General features: G+C 45.4%; 2 protein-coding genes across 2 annotated transcripts in view; one reads left to right on the forward strand and one right to left on the reverse strand.

Moving 5' to 3' along the window:
* Positions 1-3,166, reverse strand: part of LOC143766397 (oocyte zinc finger protein XlCOF8.4-like) — a 65,489-nt gene extending 62,323 nt beyond the window's left edge. Inside the window, exon 1 of the mRNA XM_077254055.1 lies at positions 3,086-3,166. The gene's annotated coding sequence lies outside the window, so the exon portion shown is untranslated. The remainder of the gene's footprint in view (positions 1-3,085) is intronic.
* LOC143766391 (uncharacterized) lies at positions 1,306-23,762 on the forward strand. The gene is made up of 7 exons (XM_077254044.1): positions 1,306-1,369; positions 14,101-14,250; positions 14,379-14,558; positions 14,641-14,764; positions 14,842-14,939; positions 15,138-15,225; positions 22,391-23,762. The coding sequence occupies exons 1-7, from the start codon at positions 1,343-1,345 to the stop codon at positions 23,578-23,580; spliced, it is 1,857 nt and encodes a 618-aa protein (XP_077110159.1). The 5' UTR covers positions 1,306-1,342; the 3' UTR covers positions 23,581-23,762.
* The last annotated feature ends 1,879 nt before the right edge of the window (positions 23,763-25,641 follow it).

Below are 25,641 nucleotides of genomic sequence, written 5' to 3' on the forward strand. Positions count from 1 at the left end.
TTGATCATTTTAACATTTTCTAAATTTTCACCAAATTTTTGATTTTTTCACAAATAAACACAAGTCATATAGAAGAAATGTTACCACTGTAGTGACTTACAATATGTCATGAGAAATATGTCACCATATAGCATACGTCCGGTTACTCTTGTGAAAATAAAAAAAATTAGCTAATAATTCCCTCATGTGTGGGGTCTATTTGTCTCCAAGCAGAGAAATCACACGTTACATTCCACACATAAAACTGTGTAGAAAAGGCGGCGTGGGGTAGGCTACTTTCACACTAACGTTGTACGACGCACGACTAATTGCGTTGTTGCGACTTACCGACGCAAGCAGTGAAAGCGCCGCACAACGGGGGCAGCGGATGCTGTTTTTCAACGCATCCGCTGCCCCATTGTGATGTGCGGGGAGGCGGGGGCGGAAAAGACGGTCACGACACACCAAAAAACGTTACATGCCAACGTTTTTGGTGGCGACGGACCGACGCAACATAACACAACAGTCGCACGACGGTTGCGACATGTGGCAATGCGTAGCACTGCGGCGCTATTGCAAGTCTATGGAGAAAAAACGCATCCTGCAAGCACTTTTGCAGGATGCGTTTTTTCTACAAAACGACGCATAGCGATGTGCAGTGCACGATGCTAGTGTGAAAGTAGCCGTAATTGTGCCAGTAGTGAGGGGAAATAATGGCGGGAATGTCATTGACTGAGGAGAAGTTTCCATGTAGTGTCTGCACTCCAGATTTTTTTTTTTCCTATACTATGTTGTGCATAAATATGTGATTCTTCAGAATTTATTTTAGTCTTTGCCTGATGAAGAGACGTATGTAGTCTCGAAAGCTTGCAATTTGTTACCATCTTTTCAGTTAGCCATTAAAAGGCATCAACCACTGAGGACTCTCAATTCTAAACATTTTTCTATCTACTGGCTAAGTCTACGTTCACATTAGCGTTCGGCGCCGCAGCGTCGGGCACCGCAGCGTCGCCGCATGCGTCATGCGCCCCTATATTTAACAACGTGGGCGCATGGACATGCGTTGTGCTGCGTTTTGCGATGCATGGCCGCAAGCGTTGGGCGCAGAGAACGCAACAAGTTGCATTTTTTTTGCGTCCAACTTTCGGCCAAAAAGGACGCATGCGTCGCAAAATGCAGCGTTTTAGCGTGCGTTTTGTTGCGGTTTTGTTTGCGTTGTGCGTTGTGTCGCCTTACACGGTACCAAGATATATATCTTTCCTGCACTTCGGATATCATTCACTGAGGCCCCTGATCATGTGACCCCTGACTCCTCCCCTCCTGTGACCTCATCACAGGTCCTGTGCGCACAGAGCAGCCATATATGTGGTGTGCAGCTCTGCAGGTGGAGGTAGGTGCTGGAGATTCCCCATTACTGAGCGTGGGGGACATTAACCCCTTCAGCAATGAGACTCTTGGGGTCTTTGTTGCCACTTTATAAGAATCATTGTGTTTTTGTTCTGTTTCCTGTAATAGATACATACGACCCAACTATGGAAGACAGGAAGTGAGGAAACAGATTGTTCTCATAGTACAGGGCCCCTTTCTTTGCCCCCACATAGTGTAATGCCCCTTATGTAGTATGTATAATGCCCCTGTGACAGGATCACTGGCGCTGTCTGTGAGGGGAGATATGTGTCACGGAGATTGCTTTCCTCCATGATCTAGAAACCCATAAGTTTCTCTTCAGCATTCTATGTGCTGAAGGAGTTAAGCATTCATGTTATGGGCGGGTTTTTAGGTGAGTAGGTAAGGTCATGCACTTGGGTAGAAATAATAAGATGTATAACTATGTGCTTAATTCTAAAACTCTAGGCAAAACAGTCAATGAAAAAGACCTGGGTGTATGGGTGGATGACAAACTCATATTCAGTGGCCAGTGTCAGGCAGCTGCTACAAAGGCAAATAAAATAATGGGATGCATTAAAAGAGGCATAGATGCTCATGAGAACATAATTTTACCTCTATACAAGTCACTAGTTCGACCACACTTAGAATACTGTGCACAGTTCTGGTCTCCGGTGTATAAGAAAGACATAGCTGAACTAGAGCGGGTGCAGAGAAGAGCGACCAAGGTTATTAGAGGACTGGGGGGTCTGCAATACCAAGATAGGTTATTACACTTGGGGCTATTTAGTTTGGAAAAACGAAGACTAAGGGGTGATCTTATTACAATGTATAAATATATGAGGGGACAGTACAGAGACCTTTCTGATCTTTTTAATCATAGACCGGTGACAGGGACAAGGGGGCATCCTCTACGTCTGGAGGAAAGAAGGTTTAAGCATAATAACAGATGCGGATTCTTTACTGTAAGAGCAGTGAGACTATGGAACTCTCTGCCGTATGATGTTGTAATGAGTGATTCATTACTTAAATTTAAGAGGGGACTGGATACCTTTCTGGAAAAGTATAATGTTACAGGTTATATACAATAGATTCCTTGATAGGGCATTGATCCAGGGAACTAGTCTGACTGCAGTATGTAAAGTATGAAGAAATGTTTTTCCCCAATGTGGAGCTTAAGGTACCTTCACACTCAGCAACTTTACAACGAGAACGACAGCGATCCGTGACGTTGCAGCGTCCTGGTTAGCGATCTCGTTGTGTTTGACACGCAGCAGCGATCTGGATCCCGCTGTGAGATCGCTGGTTGGAGCTAGAAGTCCAGAACTTTATTTGGTCGTCAGGTCAGCGTGTATCGTTGTGTTTGACAGCAAAAGCAACCATCAAAGCCAGCAATGTTTTACATGGAGCTAACGACCTGTGAGAACGATAAGTGAGTCGCCGTTACAGGATCGCTCCTGCATCGTTCTGGACCTGCTGTGTTTGACATCACTACAGCGACCTAAACAGCGATGCTCCAGCGATCGGCTCGTTGTCTATATCGCTGCAGCGTCGCTGAGTGTGACGGTACCTTTACTCTTTGCCACATGGTTTTTTTTTTGCCTTCCTCTGGATCAACATGTTAGGGCATGTTAGGTTAGGCTATGGGATGAGCTAGATGGACTTAAAGTCTTCCTTCAACCGTAATAACTATGTAACTATGGGCGGGATGCCTACTCACCATATGTCCACCTCAAGGGTGTGGCTGGGGGAATAAATGTCCAGCAGTTATTTTTTTCCTCTGGATGTGTTGTGTGGAGGCAAGGAAGTCCCCATACTGAAGCTCCTGTGAGAGCAGCCACATGTGTTGTCCTAGAAGCACTGGCAGGACTTTGTATGAGCTGTTTATTTTCTTTTGAGCCAGAAAGGCTGTTTTTCTGTTACCATTTTGGACTTTGGGTTTATGATGCAATAAACCACCCAGAATCGTTAACCCCACGTGTGTCTGTGTCTACCTCGAGAAGCAGCTAAGGGAGCCGACCTTCCACACCTCCCACACAGTATATTGTTCCAACAGTACCGCCATCCACCACACACACAGTATAATGTTCCCACATTACCGCCATCCACCACACACAGTATAATGTTCCCACAGTTCCGCCATCCCCCACACTCAGTATAATGTTCCCATAGTACCGCCATCCCCACACACAGTGTAATGCCCACATTATATCCTTGTATTGAGAGACCAGATACAACATACAAACAAACACAAGGCAGAAGTAACCAATATCATTATGTATTTCCCTCATAATGACGGAATTGTGATAACCATAGCAACAGTGAATAATACAAAACCGAGTGTTTACAACGTGAAATATACAATAACAGATATACAATTAATTCTCCGGCTCACTCTCACTGTAATAGCAGCTTCTAATCATATGCTACTTTAGCTACTGACAACGGTAATGGACCCAACACATATAGGCCTCAACACTACCTCTTCTGTGAACACAGGCCATAGTGGAGGTTCATCCCGCTAGGCCACATTCTCCTGACAAAGTCTATTAAGGTTCGCTGAACTGCTTTCACTTCAACCGGCCCCTGTCCTGACTGTTGTGCTATCCCGGACCAACCCCTGTACCGAAAGTTAGTGCTGGAAGCAACGGCCCAGCTCTCTCGTACCTCCTGCTCTCCACTGCAGGCATATAATCCCAAGCAGAATCTCCGACGTTTCTCGTACCTGAAGTAGTGAGGGCTTGGATTCAGCTGCTGCCTGGAGTGGTCTGGACTCCGGGTCTTGTCTGGTGAAAGTTTGGTTCTCGGGCCTTGGCTGGCATCTGGATTCTGGGACTCATCTGGTGCCACCTGGGTTCTGCTTCCCGGCATGCCACAACCCGCTGCCTCAAGCACTTTACCTTGGCCTGGTACCTCGGCCTCAGTTTTTTACCTGGCACACATCCTGCCCGTTCTTTGCTTTCCTCCAAATTTGTTTCCTTTTTTTTTGTACTGGCCTTTTATATCATGAAACTGCATCTTCAAGATACCATCTAGATTCTTCTTTGCTGAAATTCTCCCTTTTCCCATTGATTCTTCAGGGTGGCCGATGTCAGTCTTCTTGTACAAATGCCGCAGATTGCTGAGAATTCCCGCTTCCTATGGCACGCCTTTTTAAAACCCCTTCTGCAGTATGTATAATGCCATTCACACAGTAAAATGTTCAAACAGTGATGGCATCTCACACAAAAGATATTTCCATGGTACCAACATCACCACACACAGAATAATGTTCTCATAGTTCCACAAATCCACCACAAACAGTATAATCTTCTTACAGTACCACCATTCCCTCCACACAGTATAATATTCCCACAGTACCACCATCCTACCACACACAGTATAATGCTCCCACACAGTATACAATAATCTCACAGTATCGTCATTCCCTCCTCACAGTATAATATTCTCACAATACTACCATTCCCCCACACACAGAATAACCTTCCCACTGTATCATCATTCCACCGTGCACAGTATAATGCTCCCACAATACTGTCATTTCCCTCACACAGTATACTGTCCTCATAGTACCGCTATCCCCCTACACACAGAACAATGCTACCAAAGTACCATCATCCCCCATACACAGTATAATGTTCCCACAGTACCGCAGTCCCCTCCATCCTAAGTGGGGGTCCTTACTTTGTGTAGCAGGCTGTAGTAGCCATAATACTGTATGAGGTGCTGTTTTGGACCATCATATTGTGTGGGGTCTGTGGGGTCCATCATACTGTGTGGGAGCGCTCATACTGAGTTACCTGGATCACCACGGGAAACATTTTCAGTTGATGACTCTGACAGGGATTAGTAAGTAGACTTTTGGTCTATCAACTTGCAGACTTAAATTAACAAAGGCAGCATGCAGTCTCCAGAGTCGGGAGATATGACTTTGCCAAATATACAGTATCTATATCTGATATATCTTTTTCCTTTAAGTTGGAGGATCCAATTATAGCTATTGCTGTTGCTCCACTGTGTATAGGATAATAATAATAATAATCTTTATTTATATAGCGCCAACATATTCCGCAGCGCTTTACAGTTTAACAGTTTCAAACACAACAGTCATAGGTAACAATGTTAACAATACAGTAATAAAGCAAAATAAGACAAAATAAGACGACCCTGCTCGTGAGAGCTTACAATCTACAATGTGGTGGGGAGATACAAAGTACAGGTGTGTATTTACAATGATGTATTTACAATGATGGTCCAGCCATCTTCAGGGGGTGGGGGGTAGATGGAGATAGTGAATGGGCTACACACACACACACACACAAACATAAAATGACTTTGATTAGGGAACGTGATAGGCCGCTCTGAACAAATGAGTTTTGAGCGAGCGCCTAAAACTCTGCAAGTTGTGGATGGTCCTAATATCTTGGGGTAGAGCATTCCAGAGGATTGGCGCAGCACGGGAGAAGTCTTGGAGTCGGGAGTGGGAGGTACGGATTAGTGCAGAGGTTAGTCAAAAGTCGTTTGCAGAGCTCAGCGGTCGGCTAGGCCGATAGACAGAAATGAGGGAGGAGATGTAAGGGGGTGCCGCACTGTGGAGAGCTTTGTGGGTGAGAACAAGTACTTTGAATTGTATCCTGTAATGAATGGGCAGCCAGTGTAACTGCAGCGCCCCAGAGTCCTGGTTGTTGCAGTACTGTGGCTCCGCCACTAAGGGGAGCCATGGTACGTCTGATGGCACTGAAGGAGTTCATCTGACCAGGTATCACAGACACCAATACATTTCACAGCCGGGCCTCCAGGGGGAGCTAAGGGTTCTATTCATTAGGCCACTCCTCACATACTGGTAAAACTGGGGGTCAGGCAGGAAGTTAGAGAGAAAAGCTGACTGGGTTGGAACCAGGCAACACCTTGTGGCAGAGGGTGTTGTGGGGGAAGATTCGGTAGGGTCCCTGTCAGGGGTGGGATCCTGACAGAGGCCTGGCAACTTGAGAGAACGTAACGGGACCGTGCCTGCTCAGTATAGCGGCGGTACCCAAGGAAGGATTAGAAGCGAGATAGATTGTGCTGAGTGAGAAACGAGATCAAAGCAACAAGGAGAATACCAGTAGGAGTCGTGCTGTAAGACCGAGGCAACATCCTACTGAGGCGCACCACCGGCGGCCGGAACGCCGAGGAAGTATTTATAAATTCAGCTTCAAGCAATACTTCAAACCAACGGAAAGACAGTCAGTCAAAGGCGGGCTGTCTCATCTAAATCACCTATGCAGTCTTGGGGGGCAACTTGTGGAGAGGGGCGACTCTAGGGTCCCGGAAGAGCTCCGAGCCTACCCGTCAAACGGGTGCCGTCCTAACCGTAACATCAGGGAGGGACGGAGGATTAGCAGAACATCATCTAATCGAGTTGTGAGGGAACTTAAGAAACAGACACAACAGTTGTGGGGACTTTCCGTAAGCACAGCAGGGAAGGACCGCAACACATAGCGCTAGCAGGTAGGCACAGATTTCCACCTGCAAAGAGAACTCTGGAGGTGCCATTGGACCGGCCGGACTTGCGCAGCCTGGTTATCCGGAATCCGGACTGAGGACCCAGAGATCTTCAGTAAAGGTAAAAGAGACTGCACCCCTGTGTCCTCGTTATTTACCCGCGTCCGGCACCGCACTACTGCCACCATCCACATCCATCATATCATTTGACTGTGCGCCCCTCGGCAGGGTCACGGACCGGGGCCTAGCCACCATGACAACCCCAGAGCAGAGACTCAGAGGCCCGGTACCGGGTACCCCTCGGCCCTGCGGCAGTGGGGGCGCTGCAAACTTGGCGTCACGAACAGGATCTACTTAAGCCTGAAGAATCAGGTCATGTGTGCCTTGGAACTGTGATTTACTGTGCTTGGACTGTACTTTATTGCAAGGACTGTGCTGCGCCATTTACCGCCAAAATCCACCGCCATTACAGCGCTGAGGAGAGCGCAGGAGAAGAAGAGGAGCGTGGAGTGGGCGTAGACAAGCTGAAGAGCGCGAAAGACAATGGCCGCCCAGTCTAAATATTTCTGCACCGTGAGGACGTGTCCATCAGCAGCAGAGATCCGCCTCCTGATCCTCAATGGAGGGCGGAGATCGAGAAAACGACACCGCCCACGAAGGAGAGAGCGGGAAAAGGACCAGGAAGCGACCCACGTGGAGGACGCCATGGCCAGCAGCTCGGAACCCAAAAGTGGGGTTGAAGCGGACGTCTCCCCCGACTACCCGGATGAGCGTAGCAGCCAGTTCTCCGTGGACAGCACCGAACTCCTGCAGGTCGAGATGGAGAGCTTGCTCGACCAGCTCCTTCAGCTGCATGTGAAGGCCCAGGCTCCGCGCCAGGCGGCGCCGGACAGCAGTCACCCAGCATCGGATCTTATGCTGCTGCCGAGGTCCTCATTGACACCGCCAGAGGAACCCGTCGTGGAGGAGGGGCTTGCATCGGCTGGTGAGTCCGTCGACCCTGTCCCGCCGGCCGAGGGCTTGCTAGTAGGCCCCGTAGCGGCACCCCCTCCCCCGGGTACCTATAGACTTCAGCGCCTGTTGCCCTGGGAGGAGCCCACGGGTATGGAACACCGCTTGAAGGCCCCAATTCCACCCACCGCTCTGCTGTGTGAAGTCCGTGCAGAGCGCACAGTGTGCCGCTGGGTGAACCCAGGATCCAACCTTATGGGGTTCCCCGGGGTGGAGACCCCGGAGGGCGAGATGGTACAGGCCCTAAGCTGGGAAGGATACCAGGTCCAGCTAGAGCAGCAATGGGAGGAGAAACAGAAGGAATACCAGGCCGGGCTAGAGGCCTACCACCGAAAAGACCTGGCGGTCAAGGACCGGGCCCGCAAGGACCCCACCGCTCGCCAGGCCCCGCGCAGGCAGGGCACCGTTGTCACCTTCAGACTCCGCGGAGGTTGGGGCTTCATCAAGGAACCGGGCCTGTATGCGGAAGTGTTCGTTAACCGGAGGGATGTAGAGTCTCACTTGAGGGAGGGTCAGCCGGACCGGGACCTCCACCCAGGGGATGCAGTTACCTACACCCGGCACTTTGGAGAGAAGGGATGGTTTGCCTTGAACGTCCACAGGAAAAAGTTGGTGGAACCCCCGACTAAGGTGCCGGAGAAGATCTTTCCCGTGGCCAAGGTGCCCCTTTGTGGTCGGCCCACGATCACCACTGAGACCACCATGGTCACCCCAACGGGCACGACTGTGAAGACCACGACGTGCCGCATTATGACCTCCACCGCTGCTGTGGCCACGCAGGTGCCTTCTCAGGTGACCCGCGTGTCTGCTGCTCCAGAACTGAAGACTGTGGGTACACAGACCCCCAGCTGGGATAACAGACCCCCCTATGCAGTGCCTGGCGGTTCGCAATACCCAAAGGGGTTGCCTCCGCCAGTGCTGCCCCCTGATTGGTTCAACTAAACATTTTAGTATGCTGACATGTATATAGTTCATCAAACTGTTTGTTTCCTGATTTTGCTGCTAAACCCGTCTAGGGTTAACTCTTAAAGTGATCCCTTTGTTGACCCGGGATCCCTATTGTTTTTGGTTATTTTCTATTTTCTTCTTTGTTATCAAGAACTGCCGCCATCATGAACAGTGCATGATACAAACTTCTTGTACATAGTTTGCACCTTCTTAAAGGTGCTCCCTACTGGTTTTACTTAAAGAAGGACTCTTTGCGAAGATACCGCACCGGAGCCTTTGCTGAGTACGGACTGGTAGCTGAAGAAGCTGTGCTACCTCATAGAGACTTGATCCCCTCTTAAAGGGGATGTTCACCTGTGTACCTACGAGTAATACTGCCTTAAAACAGTAAAGTGATAATGATGCTAATGTGAAAAAGTTATATGTAGAAAATTAGTTTATTGTAAAGAAATGTTCGATAATGTTGCCAGAAGACTGAGGACAGGGAGTGAACCCGTACGGGGTTAGTCAGCGAGTCCTCTTGGGAGCCATGCAGGGATGGCTCAATGATTTCAACCTGAAAGTAAATGTTATGTTCTATACTGTGTATAGTAGTTGAAAAGGCAGTAGGCCCGGGCTGAAAGGGGCGGTCCTGTAAAGAAAGGAGAGGCAGTAGGTCTGGTGCCGTTAGGACAGGCGGTCCTGCAGATACAACGAAGGAGAATGAAAGAAAAAGAGTTAATTAATATTATGATGTTTTATAAGTAAGTCTTTAGTGGATAGGAAGTGTACATCCTTAAAGGCAATGTTAACTTATTGTTCAAGTTTTGCACTGAGTAGAATACCCGGTTAGGTAACAGGAGTTACTTATAGCCTGTAATTTATAATGTTTAACCATGTTTGTAACGTTCAAGTGTCCTCACCTCCCATAAAGGGAAGCTCTGTTCAAGCTTACTTATAGTTATTGCATTTTCAAAATTGCATGTCTTTTGCTAACCTGTATTGTTGTTTTCTTCCCAGTCCCGGAGCACTGGATTTAACCGGGGGGGAGTGCAGCGCCCCAGAGTCCTGGTCATTGCAGTACTGTGGCTCCGCCACTAAGGGGAGCCATGGTACGTCTGATGGCACTGAAGGAGTTCATCTGACCAGGTATCACAGACACCAATACATTTCACAGCCAGGCCTCCAGGGGGAGCTAAGGGTTCTATTCATTAGGCCACTCCTCACATACTGGTAAAACTGGGGGTCAGGCAGGAAGTTAGAGAGAAAAGCTGACTGGGTTGGAACCAGGCAACACCTTGTGGCAGAGGGTGTTGTGGGGGAAGATTCGGTAGGGTCCCGGTCAGGGGTGGGATCCTGACAGAGGCCTGGCAACTTGAGAGAACGTAACGGGACCGTGCCTGCTCAGTATAGCGGCGGTACCCAAGGAAGGATTAGAAGCGAGATAGATTGTGCTGAGTGAGAAACGAGATCAAAGCAACAAGGAGAATACCAGTAGGAGTCGTGCTGTAAGACCGAGGCAACATCCTACTGAGGCGCACCACCGGCGGCCGGAACGCCGAGGAAGTATTTATAAATTCAGCTTCAAGCAATACTTCAAACCAACGGAAAGACAGTCAGTCAAAGGCGGGCTGTCTCATCTAAATCACCTATGCAGTCTTGGGGGGCAACTTGTGGAGAGGGGCGACTCTAGGGTCCCGGAAGAGCTCCGAGCCTACCCGTCAAACGGGTGCCGTCCTAACCGTAACATCAGGGAGGGACGGAGGATTAGCAGAACATCATCTAATCGAGTTGTGAGGGAACTTAAGAAACAGACACAACAGTTGTGGGGACTTTCCGTAAGCACAGCAGGGAAGGACCGCAACACATAGCGCTAGCAGGTAGGCACAGATTTCCACCTGCAAAGAGAACTCTGGAGGTGCCATTGGACCGGCCGGACTTGCGCAGCCTGGTTATCCAGAATCCGGACTGAGGACCCAGAGATCTTCAGTAAAGGTAAAAGAGACTGCACCCCTGTGTCCTCGTTATTTACCCGCGTCCGGCACCGCACTACTGCCACCATCCACATCCATCATATCATTTGACTGTGCGCCCCTCGGCAGGGTCACGGACCGGGGCCTAGCCACCGTGACAACCCCAGAGCAGAGACTCAGAGGTCCGGTACCGGGTACCCCTCGGCCCTGCGGCAGTGGGGGCGCTGCATAACGACTGGCGAAGAGCAGACACGTCCGAGTAACGATTAGCCAGATGGACAACCCTGGCTGCTGCATTAAAGATAGACTGGAGAGGGGAAAGTCGCGTGAGGGGGAGGCCAATTAATAGAGAGTTGCATTAGTCCAGACGGGAGTGGATTAGGGTGACAGTGAGAGTTTTTGTTGTCTCCATGGTGAGAAAAGGGCAGATTCTAGAGATGTTCTTTAGGTGTAAGCAGCACGAGCGGGCAAGAGATTGTAGGTGGGAGGTGAAGGAGAGATCGGAGTCAAACAAAACACCCAGACAGCATGCCTGCTGCCTAGGCGTTATTATGGTGCCACCCACGGATAGGGAAATGTCAGATTTATGTGCAGCAAAATGTGCAGCAAAATGTTAGAAATGTTCTACCAGTCTGTGGTGGCAAGTGCCATCTTTTTTGCAATCATATGCTGGGGTAATAGTGTGCGGGCCTCTGATGCTAATAAGCTGAATAAGCTTATCAAAAAGGCAAGCTCTGCTATCGGCTGCAATCTGGACTCTCTTGAGGAGGTAGTGGAGAGAAGAACTCTGAAAAAGTGTATGGCAATCATGAACAATAATGCACATCCACTATATGAGCTATTCATGAGACAGAAGAGCACCTTCAGTAACCGGCTAATACTTCTGAGGTGTAAGAAGGAAAAATTTAGGAAATTGTTTGTGCCAACTGCTATGGGGATGTACAACAATAACATTAGGGTTAAATCATAAAGGTGATTGTCTACTTTATTCCTTCTACTTTTCAGTTCACTCGTTGTGTATGTCCTATTCTAATGTATAACGTCCTTCTGTCAACTACACTGGCATGTCAATTAAGTAATTCATTTTATGATTCTTATGATGTAAGTTGTGCTGCTGTGATACCATAATTTCCCACGGGATCAATAAAGTGTATCGTATCGTATCGTATTTAGGGAGGTTAGTAGAAGGCGGGAGCAGAAGAAGTTCAGTTTTGGAGAGGTTGAGTTTCAGATAGAGAGCGGACATGATGTCAGAGACTGCGGACAGACAGTCAGTGGCGTTCTGTAGTACAGCGGGGGTAAGGTCAGGGGCTGACGTGTATAGTTGTGTGTCATCAGCATAAAGATGGTACTGAAAGCCAAATCTGCTGATGGTCTTTCCAATTGGGGCCGTGTGGAGGGAGAAGAGAAGGGGGCCAAGGACTGAGCCCTGAGGTACCCCGACAGTGAGAGGAAGAGGAGATGAAGTGGAGCGGAGAACAGAACACTGAAGGAGCATTCAGAAAGATAGGGAGAGAACCAGGAGAGAGCAGTGTCCTTAATGCCTAGTGACTGGAGCCTAGAGAGTAGGAGAAGGTGGTCAACAGTGTCGAAAGCTGCAGAAAGATCGAGGAGAATGAGCAGAGAGTGGTCCCCGTTACATTTTGCTGTCAGAAGGTTATTGGTCACCTTGATGAGTGCAGGTTCTGTTGAATGAAGGGGGCGGAACCCGGACTGTGAAGGGTCTAGGAGGGAATGAGTGGAGAAGTAACGGGTAAGGCGGGAGTAGACTAGGTGCTTCAGAAGTTTTGAGATGAAGGGGAGATTGGAGACCGGTCTGTAGTTGTTTGTGCATGATGGGTCAAGGGTGGGTTTTTTTTTAGTAATGGAGTAATGATAGAGTGTTTGAAGGAGGGGGGGGAAATGCCAGAGGAGAGGGAGAGATTAAAAATTGTAGTTAGGTGAGTTGTGACGACTGGAGAGAGATACTGGAGGAGGTGTGAGGGAATGGGGTCGGTGGTGCATGTAGTCGGACGAGAAGAGGAGAGGAGCTTGGAGACTTCTTCTTCTGTGATGGGATCGAATGTGGAGAGTGAGCCAGGGGAGATGCAGGGAGGAATGGGAGTCATTGCACTTGGTGTCTGGGAGCGGATTTCCAGGATAATGAAGTTGTTATGAATGAGTCTAACATTGTGCAGTGATTCTGCTATCCCTATAGTTATGGATATTTCTTGTGGCAAAAACTGTGATTTTTTTTTTAGCCTTTTCTTAAACAGTTCTGATTAGTGTGATCATACAACATTCAAGCCTCTGATGGCTCCGGTGACGCACTGTACTACTGTAGTGCTGTGTATCAACAGTGCCTGTCAGTGTAATACTAACGGCCTCATACACATGAGATAAGTGTTGGCTGGTCATTTGGCAGATGGCTATCTCTCCCAACTCCCCCATACACACAAATATTCCAGCTTTCCTGTGGTCTGTATGAGAGAGTCGCCTCCAGAGGAGGATTATCTACAGGAAGAACATACAGATTAGCCTCTGAAATTCAGGATGCCAGATCCTTCTCTGCCCTGACATCATCTGTAGGAGGCCTCCAAATACATATATAGTCGCCCAAACCCCCTGAAATCAGTGCTTTCATGTAACTTTAGTCTAATGTGTATGGGGGTGATGAAAGGTAACTTATTGCACGCTGCGTCTAGTAAACCTTCGCACATTGCAGGCCCAGACACAATTATTATGCATGTAAGTATCGTAGTAACTAGGCCGCCCCATACTATCGAGTACTTGGGGGAAGAGGGCATTCAGCCAAACTCTGTCACACCTTCTTAGATGCCATGCTTGCTTTTCACAACAGCAAGTGGATAAACTGCTAGGGTTTTTGTTACAGCCGCACCGGTGCCGTCCTTGCGTTGTACATCTATGTTCTGGGGCCCAAAAGAGTTCATGTAGAACATATATTTCATATATATGTTCTATATAGAACATAGAAAATATATTCTAGAGCCGTAGTAGAAGATGAAGATGTCGTCCTCATCATGAAGTAGTTATTTCTCCTGTCACGTGTAATGAATATCTCCTGCAGTATTGCTAATGCCGATTCCAGTGTTGGTAAATGAGAGGAGAATTAGCGTTATGGAAGATGAGTCTATGAGAAACGTATTCAGCTGCCGACTCCGAGGAAGAAGCTGCTTGTTGTCTGTGGCCTAAAATATATAGCTTTTATTAGTAGATGTAAAGAACAAAATTAAGTACTGTAAAATAATACATCTCATATGTTTCCCTTATTATCTCCGGTAATTATATTATTACACAGGATTTTTTTGATGTTACATTGGCTCATCTTCTTCTCATTCAGGTTCCTAAAATATTTGATCCTCACAGTGAAGATCTTCTATATAAGAGAATTTTCCTGATTTACCCATCAAAGACAGATATGGAGATAGACAAGATGGCGGAGAGGATATTACATCTCACCCTAGAGATCCTCTTCCGGCTTACTGGAGAGGTGAGAGATCCTGACGATGTCACGTTACATCATTCTTATCTATGGGAATAACAGATGGACAGAACTGGAGAGGTGAGGACTCTGGGAATGTCTGTAGTGAGTTTATTAATGTGTCTCTCCATAACCAGGATTACACAGTGGTGAAGAAGACCTCTAGTGATCGCTGTCAGGACCCTGCGTCTGAGGGATGGGGAAGACCCCTGAGCCCAATCACAGGGCCTCCACCTCACCCCCTGATACATGAGGACATCAATGACCAGAAGATCCTAGAACTCGCCTACAAGATTATTGAGCTGCTGACAGGAGAGGTGACACTGCTGGGAATGCTGGGACATTATATAGAAACGCTTTGAAGTGATCCGGGGATGACAGTATCATTGTATGTGTCAGGTTCCTATAAGGCATCAGGATGTTGCTGTCTATTTCTCCATGGAGGAGTGGGAGTATTTAGAAGGACACAATGATCTGTACAAGGACGCCATGATGGAGGTTCCCCAGCCCCTCACATCACCAGGTAATAGACAGGACTAAATACACACTGCCTATCTGTATGTAAAGAATGAATTCAGTCCCTGTATGTGTTTCCTCCAGATCTATCCAGTAAGAGGACAACACCAGAGGGATGTTCCCATCCTCTTCTTCCACCGGACTGTAAACAAGAAGATCCCAATGTTCCTCAGGATCTTCAGGTAGATGGAGAGAAGGTGTCATGAGATCTCACCTATGATGTGTAGACGGCTGTGAAGGTCTTGTGCTCAGTCTTGTTTTATCCACCAGTATTATATGTTTTATACTTGTGTAATGAGAACGGTGGAGATGGCAGGATTAGAGCTGATCGTAGATGTGACTTCTCCATCTGTCGGTGACTTTTACAATATTTGTTTCAGGGTGAAGATCTGACCCATATTAATACTACAGAGACATATGTGAGGAGTGATGAGGGGTATAAAGAGATTTCTACATATGACTACCCAGGTGAGTAGTAACCACTAAATGCAGAGAAGTCACAGATTTTTCTTAGTCACCGGCTGTGGCTGCTTTATCAGTGGTGTAGTTCGGCCTTAGCACAATTGCGTGATCACCATTTTGCCTTTAGACCACAACATTCTCCTCTACTGAAAATTGTTCAAATTACTTTGTGGAAACCCTTTTCCATAGAACTTACAAGCTGGAGGATCCACCAGGCTAGGATTAGGAAATGCTAAACCTTACCTACGTAGAATGTGCTGACAAGTTAGAAAATCACGTAAAGAAAAATATTATGATGGGCCTGTAAGAGAAAGTGGAGGGTAATGATGCTGTTGGCTTCCTCGATCCCTGATATCTTATTGAATGAATCTACCTTCTCTCCCTTCTGTGCTGCTGAATGTACTCATATGTTCCCTACGAGACCAGGTCCAGTCTTTCTGACCAAACTTCGCTTTTATGATCAACAACATTAAATGTGCAGTGAGGCCAAGTGTGAATTTCTGTACAATAGCAACAAAGTTTCCCTTTATCCTGACATTTCAGTTTCTTTTAAAACCAACTAACTTCAAATAGGATCATGATGAACTACATAAATACATTACACCGGTGCCATGATATATCTCTAAGCTGTGTGTGGCTGATGGCTGTAATATACATTTATTCACACCTGCAGGAGATGTGTTGGCATGGCTCGAGCCCTGGTTTCATGGATTCACTCCATGTCATAAATTCCATTATGTTTTCAATCCTAAAGGATTCGGATTGCTGAACGATGTCTTCTGAAATGAAGAGCACTAATACTTTCTCCACTCCTCTAGTCGGTGGGGTAGCTCCAATGGTCCACCATAAATAAGTACAGCTCCAGTTTAGTGTTGAAGCTCTCCCCCAAACATACATTGTTGTTGGAGGTGGAATGCTTTTTTTCAATATTTTGTAATGTATATTTTACAGATTCATTCTGTCTGATAGTTTGATTGTGACGGGATTGTCCAGCCTCACTTATGTGACTCTATAACTCCCTGGTAGTCTTTAAAAAAAGTCTCCACTACCATTCTTCCAAATGCCTGAGATTTAAATTTAAGACACCTCAGCTCTGCAATATTGTAAATTTTTTTTCTTTATATTATCATTATTATTTATTATAGCGTCATTTATTCCATGTTGCTTTACATGTGAAAAGGGGTATACATAATAAAAATGAGTACAGCAATATTATACTATAGAAGTCACCGACTGGTACAGGAGGAGAGAGGGCCCTGCCCTCGAGGGCTTACAATCTACAAATTTATACATCCAATATTTCTTCTTGAAACTCATCCGACAGAAAATATTGGCCCTTACACTAGTTGGGATTGTCAAGAGCCACATACTCTAAGTACCCCAAATAATAGGAAACAGATGGACCTGTCTGGGCTCATGGAAGGGTTAGGAAGGAAAGGAGAGCCATTTACCTATTTGAATGCAGATCTTGCTGGAATAGTTTGCAGGCACAATGTAACAGGGGCGCAGTGTTCATTGTGGCCTTCTTTTGAGCTGCCAGGTGACCACAAACAGTCTTGGCACTATTTACAGTTGTGCTTAAAAGTTTACATATCCCAGCAGAATTTTGGTAACACATGCCGCAGCGCTTTACAGTTTGCACACATTATCATCGCTGTCTCCGATGGGGCTCACAATCTATATTCCCTATCAGTATGTCCTTAGAATGTCCGGGAGGAAACAGAAGTACCCCCAGAGGAAACCCACGCAAACACTGGGAGAACTTACTGTACATCCTTGCAGATGTTGTCCTTGGTGGGATTTGAGTCCTTCCCGTGCTGCAAGGCTGCAGTGCTAACCACCAAGCCATTGTGGTGCCCCAGAATATGAATAATAACCCCAACACTTTTTTCTCCACTCATGGTTAGTGGTTGGGTGAAGTCATTTATTGTCAAATTACTGTGTTTTCTCTTTTTAAATCCTACTGAGAACCCAAAACATCCAAATAATTCTGATCAAAAGTTTACATACCCCACTTCTTAAACCCTTAAGCCCCGGAACTTTTGGTTTTGCAATTTAGTTTTTCACTCCCCTCCTTCCCAGAGCCATAACATTTTTAGTTTTTGGTAAATATGGCCATTTGAGGGCTTATTTTTTGCGGGACGATTTGTACTTTTGAACAAAACCATTGGTTTTACCATGTCGTGTACTAGAAAATAGGAAAAAAAATCCAAGTGCGGTGAAATTGCAAAAAAAGTGCAATCCTACACTTGTTTTTTGCTAGGTTCAATAAATGCTAAAACTGACTTGCCATTATGATTCTCCAGGTCATTACGAGTTCATAGACACCAAAAATGTTTAGGTTATTTTTTATCTAAGTGGTGAAAAACAATTCCAAAATCTTGCTAAATAAAAACAAAAATTGCACAATTTTCCGATACCTGTGGTGTCTTCATTTTTCGTGATCTGGGGTCGGGTGAGGGCTTATTTTTTGCATGCCTAGCTGATGTTTTTAATGATACCACTTTGGTGCAGATATGTTCTTTTGATCGCCTGTTATTGCATTTTAATGTAATGTCGCCAAAAAACTTAATTCTCGCGTTTTGACTTTTTTTCTCGCTATGCCGTTTAGCAATCATGTTAATCCTTTTTTTTACTGATAGATCGGGCGATTCTGAATGCGGCGATACCAAATATGTGTATGTTTGACTTTGTTTTAATGGTTTTATTTTGAATGGGGCAAAATTTTTATATTTTATATATTATGTTTGTTTTATTTTTCTCAGATTTTTAAAAACATTTTTTTTTATTTTAGCATGCTTCAATAGCCCCCTTTGGGAGGCTAGAAGCTGCCATAAATCGATCGCCTCTGCTACATAGAGGCGATGCTCAGATCACCTCTATGTAGTAGAATTTCAGCATTGCTATGAGCACCGACAACAGGGTGACACTCACAGCAATCTGACATCAACAACCATAGAGGTCTCAAGGAGACCTCTAGTTGTCATGCTGATGCACCGATGACCCCCGATCACGTGACGGGGGTCACCGGTTCCCTCATTTTCGGCCGGATGGTCAGAAGCGCTTGTTAAATGCCACTGTCATAGCTTGACAGCGGATTTTATCTAGTTAATAGGCACAGGCAGATCACGATTCCACCCGCGCCTATTGCGGGCACATGTCAGCTGTTCAAAATAGTTGACATATCCAGGTATCCAGGCAAAAAGCCTCCAGTTCCTTTAAATTCCTGGGTTGTCTAGCATGAACTGCGAGCTTGAGATCTCCCCAGAGTTGCTGAATGATATTGAGGTCAGGAGACTGAGATGGCCACTCCAGAACCTTCACTTTGGCTACAGTAGAACGATGACAAGTCATCTTGGCCTTGTGTTTTGCATCGTTGTCATGTTGGAATGTCCAAGTACGTCCCATGCGCAGCTTCTGGGCTGATGATTGCAAATTTGCCTCCAGTTTTGCTGATAAAGTGCTGCATTCATCTTTCCTTCAACTTTGACCAAGTTTCCTGTGCCTTTGTAGCTCACACATCCCCAAAACATCAGCGATCCACCTCCATGCTTTACAGTGTTTCTTTCATCATAGGCCTTGTTGACGTCTCTCCATATGTAACGTTTATGGTTGTGACCAAAAAGTTCAATTTTGGTCTCATCACTCCAAATTACCTTGTTCCAGAAGTTTTGAGGCTTATTTCTTTACTGTTTTGTGTATTGTAGGCGAGATACTTTGTGGCATTTGTGCAGTATTGGCTTTCTTCTGGCGACTCGACCATGCAGCCCATTTTTCTTCAAATAGCTTCTTATTATGCATCTTGAAACAGGCACACTACTAGTTTTAAGAGAGTCCAGTATTTCAGTTGATGTTATTTGTTGGTTTTTCTTTGCATACTGAACAATTTTCCTGGCAGTTGTGAACAACATTTTTGTTTTTCTACCTGACCGTGGTTTTGTTTTTGCAGAGCCCCTGATTTTCTATTTGTTAATCACAGTTTGAATGCTGCTGACTGACATTAGCAATTCCTTGGTTATCTCTTTGTATCCCTTTCCTGTTTTATGCAGTTCAACTACCTTTCCAGTAGATCCATTGACAATTCTTTTGCTTTCCCCATGACTCACAATCCAGAATCGTCAATGGCTGGATGAAAGATGCAAGAGACTGTCTGGATCCCAGAAACTCACTGATTTTATGCACACACACTGATTACAAGCAAACAGGTAACAGGTGAGGATGTTACCTTTAGTATCCATTCAAACCCATCTGTGTCAACTTGTGTGCATGTTATCAGGCCAAATCATCAGGGTATGTAAACTTTTGATCAGGGGCATTTGGATGATTTGTTTGTCATTATGATTTAAAAAGAGAAAACAGAAAAGTCTGACAATAAATGGTTTTACCCAATACCCAATCACTAACCATGAGTGGAGAAAAAATTTACGGTGTTATCATTCGTATTCTTTGAAGAAAAGGCCAAGAAAGCAAAAATTGTGCCGGGGTATGTAAACCTTTGAGCACAACTGCATTTCATTTTCTAGATCCCAGGGATTGTCTTACTTGTCATTTAACCCCTGGAAGCCCGTCTCAGTTCTTTGGTCAGGCTGGTCAGCCAGGGCAGCCTGTTGATTATACTAGTTTTGCTATGTTTGAGGGGGGCAGCCGAATCAAGTGTTGCTGTTATTGTCGTGTTATAAAAAGTGGCAGCAGCATCTGTGTCATGAAGGGAAGTTATGTACGGTATGTAAGGCCTGTTTCACACTTCCGTCTTTCTTTTTCCGTCACAATGCATCGTTTTGTGAAAAAAATGGATCCAGCAAATGTTTCTGCTGGATCCGTTTTTTTCTCATAGACTTGTATTAGCGACGGATTGTGATGGATGGCCATCCGTTTCATCCGTCGTGCGCTGGATCCGTCGTAAAATTGCTGTCCGTCGGGTGGAGACAATGCACAGAGAAACCTTTTTTTCTGTATGTCGGAAAATCGCTCAGCGACGGATCCTGCGCTGTCCGTATGGCTATAATGGAAGCCTATGGACGCAGGATCCGTCGATGACTGTCAAAAGCAGGAATCCAGCGATGGATGCTGTCTTTTGAAACCTGAGGATGCGTGGAAGAATTTCCCGTCAGGGAAATTTTCTCTCGCGCTCTCTTTTTACTAGCGTAGTGACACCGCTACGTCATCACGGGTCATTGTCTCACAAGGCATTACTGAGAACAGGAGCTGCTGGCAGCATCGCGGGCATCGGGAAGGCTGCAGGGATGTCGGAAGGTATGAATATCACGTTTTTTTTTAACTAAATTTAACCTGGGTTGTGTTGTGTATGCGTTTTCGAAGCGGAAAAACTCAGCGAAGACACATACACAACGTGTGCACATAGCCTCAACGGGTCCATCAAAGAAACTGACCCAGTGCACAGGTTTTTTATAATCTGCACAGGATCCGTCTTTTCAACATTTTGACGGATTGTGACTGATTGTAAAAAACGGAAGTGTGAAAGAGGCCTAAGAGGGAAAATGGACTCGGATAGTGATTGTAAATTGAGGTGTCTGAGATTTCTGCGAGGGTGAGTGAGTTTGTGGAGTGGGGGTTGCGCACTAGGAGAGGAGAGGGAAGAGAATGTCAGTAGGTTGTGGTCAGACAGAGGGAGGGGTGAGTTAGTGAGATTAGTAAGGGAATAGAGGCAGGTAAAGCTAAAGTCCAGCTTGTGACCATCTTTGTTTGTGGCTGTGGAGGACCATTTAGTAAGACCAAAGGAGGCAGTGAGTGATAAAAGTTTAGAGGTAGCTGGGGTGACAGCATCAATGGGGATGTTGAAGTCACCCATGATGTTAGTGGGAATGTCAGCAGAGAGGAAATGAAGTAGCCAGGTGGTGAAGTGGTTGACAAAGGTGGAGATGGCTAGTTCTGAGGGCGGTAGATGACAGCCAGCTGTAGGTTGGAGGGGAGTAGATCCGGACGGAGTGCACCTCAAACGAGGGAAGAGTAGTGGAGGGTGGTAGCGGAATTTGGGTAAAGGAGCAGGCATTAGACAGGAGCAAGCCGACTCCTCCACCACGTTTGTTGCTGGGGCGCGGGGTGTGAGATAGATTGAATCCGCCATAGGAAAGTGCAGCTTGAGAGGCTGAGTCAGAGGGGGTGAGCCAGGTTTCAGTGATGCTGAGGAAGGAGAGTTTGTTGGTGATAAAGAGGTCGTGGATAAACGACAGTTTATTGCAGACAGAGCGTGCGTTCCACAGTACTCCAGGTAGGGGGGACCAGTGGAGTGGGGGCTAGATGAATAGGTATGAGGTTAACCTCATTGCAAAAATGTGTGGAGGATCATGGTAGGGGGTTGGAAATGAGTGTGGGGATGTGTTGAGGAGGGCCAGGATATGTCGCCAGAAATGAGAAGTAGCAAACAGAGCTTTAGAAGGTGGGAGCAGGATCGGATATGATGTGGCTGTGTGTCTCTGGAGAAAAAGGATTGTATGTGGAGCAACAGTTCTGAGAAGGAGGTGAGATAGCTGGAGAGGATGGAGGGAGAAATGACTACTTCCTTACTTGGTGGAGGGATTACAGGAGATATGAAAAATAGAGTAGTATGGGGGTGAAAGTGAAAATAAACCGTAACATTGTTGTGGTTTTCAATTCCTTTACCTTATAGTCAATTCCAGTCCAATTCTAGTCTAATTCAAAGTAGTGTAATTAGAAATCTGTAATTTGTCTGATGCCTGGATCAGACGCAAGGCTCTGAATATATCTGCAACTAAGAGCAATCAGCTGTGATGGGATGTGGGTCTGTGTTGCCATGCCACATGTTCAGAGTTAAACAGGGGTCATAAAAAGGGGGAAGGGGTTAGACTAACCACTCAGAATGAATGAATGGAAACCACAAGAGGAATGATAATACATTATGGATACAAAATGATGGGCAAGCAAAGCATACCAGAGAGAGAGAGTAAATGCAATTCACAAACAGTCAGGAGCCGGGGAAAGATGAGTACATTCAGAGCACACCAGCGAGAGTAAATGCAATTGTCAAACAGTCAGGACGGTTCAACACAACTCTCTACTGGTTCATGCTATGAGGTTTTCTATTATACTGTGAACTGTCATTGTCTTGGAGACCATTTAAGTAGAAATGTTCAAACATATAAAATTCAAGAATATTTTATTCAAAAATAAATGTTGGTTTTATTCTTAGCAGATAAATGTACCAGGAAATCAGAGGGACAGCTGACCTCTTCAATTTTTAAATCGGATGATCTTGAGATCCCACAGGATACAATTGAAGTGAATGCCATTACTCTAGATATACCATCATCCCTTCACAGCAAAGATCTGTCATCTGATCCTCTGAGACAGGTCCTGTCTTCTGATTCATTACCAACTACTAAGGAATATCACAGCCACAAAATCAGCATTAAAAAACAAACTGCTCCTAAAGCAAAGAAACCATTTTCATGTTCAGAATATGGAAATAGTTTTCCCCTCGAAAAGTCTTTTCTTAAACAGCAAAAAATTCATACAGTACATAATAGATTTTCTTGTTCCAAGTGTGGGAAATGTTTTAATCTGAAATCAAATCTTGTTAGACACCAGAGAACTCACACAGGAGAAAAGCCATTTTCATGTTCAGAATGTGGGAAATTTTTTACACAGAAATATAACTTTGTTCAACACCAGAGAACTCACACAGGGGAAAAGCCATTTTCATGTTCAGAATGTGGGAAATGTTTTAATCAGAAAGTGAATCTTCATAGCCACCAGAGAACCCACACAGGGGAGAAGCTTTTTTCCTGTTCAGAATGTGGGAAATTTTTTACACAGAAATCAAATTTTGTTAAACACAAGAGAACTCATGCAGGAGAAAAGCCATTTTCATGTTCAGAATGTGGCAAACGTTTTAACCAGAAATCAGATGTTGTTATACACCAAAGAACACACACAGGGGAGAAGTCTTTTGCATGTTCAGAATGTGAGAAATGTTTTAACTGGAAATCGCTTCTTGATAGCCACCAGAGATCTCACACAGGGGAGAAGCCCTTTTCCTGTTCAGAATGTGGGAAATGTTTTACAGTGAAATCAAGTTTTATCAGACATCAGATAATTCACACAGGGGAGAAGCCTTTTTCATGTTCAGAATGTGGGAAATGTTTTCGTGATAAATCAACTCTTTTTAGACATCAAAGAACTCACACAGGGGAGAAGCTTTTTTCATGTTCAGAATGTGAAAAATGTTTTGTGAAGAAATCATCTCTTCTTAGTCACCAAAGAATTCACACAGGGGAGAAGCCTTTTTCATGTTCAGAATGTGAAAAATGTTTTGTGAAGAAATCATCTCTTCTTAGTCACCAAAGAATTCACACAGGGGAGAAGCCTTTTTCATGTTCTTAATGTGGGAAATGTTTTCCATTGAAAGAAACTCTTAACAAACATCAGAGATGTCACACAGGGGAGAAGCCTTTTTCATGTTCAGAATGTTGGAAATGTTTTAACTGAAAGTTGTATTTTAATTAAGGAGTTGTCCTCTATAAGGGAAAGCGCTTTTCTCATTCCTGATGTTTAGCCTCAATAAACTCACCGTCTGTGCTGGCGCCATTCCAGCAGTGTCAGAACCCACGTTCCCTGGACCCATGAGAGGTTGTTACAACACACGAGCCCTGTGCCCCATCAGCTCCGACTTCACTTTCACCGCCTTCAGACGTATTGAACATCAACAGGAAGCCAGGGCTACGACTTCCCTCTGAATTCCTCTTATTATTCGATTTGATGCTTCTAAAACAAAGAAGCCATTATCACTTTCAGAGTATGGAAACAGTTTTCCCCTCAAAAAGTCTTTGCTTAAACATCAAAAAATTCACTCTTGTTTCAAGTGTGGGAAATGTTTTACGCAGAAATCAGATCTTGTTAGAAACCAGAGAACCCTCACGGGGGAGAAGCCTTTTTCCAGTTCATAATGTGGGAAATGTTTTAACCTGAAATCAGATCTTGTTACACCAGAGAACTCACATAGGGAAGAAGCATTTTTCCCTTTCGAGAATGTGGGAACTGTTTCAACCAGAAATCATATTTGGTTAAGCACCAGAGAACTCACACAGTTGAGAAGCATTTTTCATGATTTTAATGTTGGAAATGTTTAACATGGAAATCAACTCTTAATAAATATCAGAGAAGTCACACAAGGGACATGTTCAGAATGCTGGAAATCTTTTAGCCGAAAATTGTATTTTCTAAAAGGGGTTGTACACTGCTAGGACAACCCCTTGTCATTCCTCAAGTTTGGTTTAGTTAAAATAAAAACAGTTAGACTTGTGCCAATGCAGTTCCAGAGGTGTTTGTACTCGCGTTCCCACAATTCATTTGAGGTTTTTACATCACATGAGCCCTGTGTCCAATCAACACTGGCTTCACTGTCCCCGCCTTCAGATGGATTGAAAATCAACAAGCCAGAACTGCGGCTGCTATATGACTTCCTTTTATTGTACGATTTGTTTCAAAGGTGGTGACAGTGACGCCAGTAATTGGACGCAGGGCTCACATGACGTAACAACCTGAGAACAAAAATGGACACTGGAGGGCACCACTTAATGAAAAGGGATACACCTGAGGCCTGTCAAAACACAAAAAAAATCACAGAGAAAAAAGCAGAGATGATTACCTGCTGAAGCCTCCAAACAAATGCACTAGCAGGGCGCATTGGACCTGATTACTGATGGCAAAAACACAGGTGCAAAAAATACCGATGAAACAACCACTTTCAATCCAGTAGTGGCTGTTTGGCATTAGTGCACAAAAAAATAAGCGATAATAGTCTGTATGTGGCATTGTTCACACAGGCAATGCAGAGCATCTGGTTTACAGATTATTACTAACACACATACAGGCAGGCTGCCCAGTGCTACAAAATGCATGCTGTGTGAATAGAGGCCTACAGTTTACAGAGCCATCTTGGTCCGACTGCGCCCTGCAAGATAAAGTGCAAAAAACCCCCACATATCAATGTATGTAAGGTATTAGTTTATATTGGGGCCTCAATACGTAAGCCGGCAACCCGCATCAAGGGTCCTTACATTTTGCCAGTTCTAATGCATTTTACTCAATGTTTAGCGTTAGGACTGGCAAAATACACATAGGGGGCGAGATGAGGAGGTGGTGTGTGAGTGGGAGCCACTGAATGTCCCATTTGTTAGGTAAGAGGAGATCCAACAAAGGGTCTGTAATGGCAAGAGATCAGAAAGTCTGTGGTAAGAGGGAATGGTCCACTGTGTCAAAGCCAGATGCCAGGTTCCAAAGGAAGAGGAGGACAAACTAGCGTTGCTATGATTTGAAAGATAGTAGGTCATTGGCAACTTTAGTCAGGTCAGTTTCAGTGGAATGGTGTGGTCTGAAGCTAGATTGTAAGAGGAGCCAGAGGAAAAGTGGGAGGACAGTTCAAAATTGATGTGTTGTTCCAGT

This window comes from Ranitomeya variabilis, chromosome 4, assembly GCF_051348905.1.
Source record: "Ranitomeya variabilis isolate aRanVar5 chromosome 4, aRanVar5.hap1, whole genome shotgun sequence".
NCBI classification, from domain to species: Eukaryota; Metazoa; Chordata; class Amphibia; order Anura; family Dendrobatidae; genus Ranitomeya; species Ranitomeya variabilis.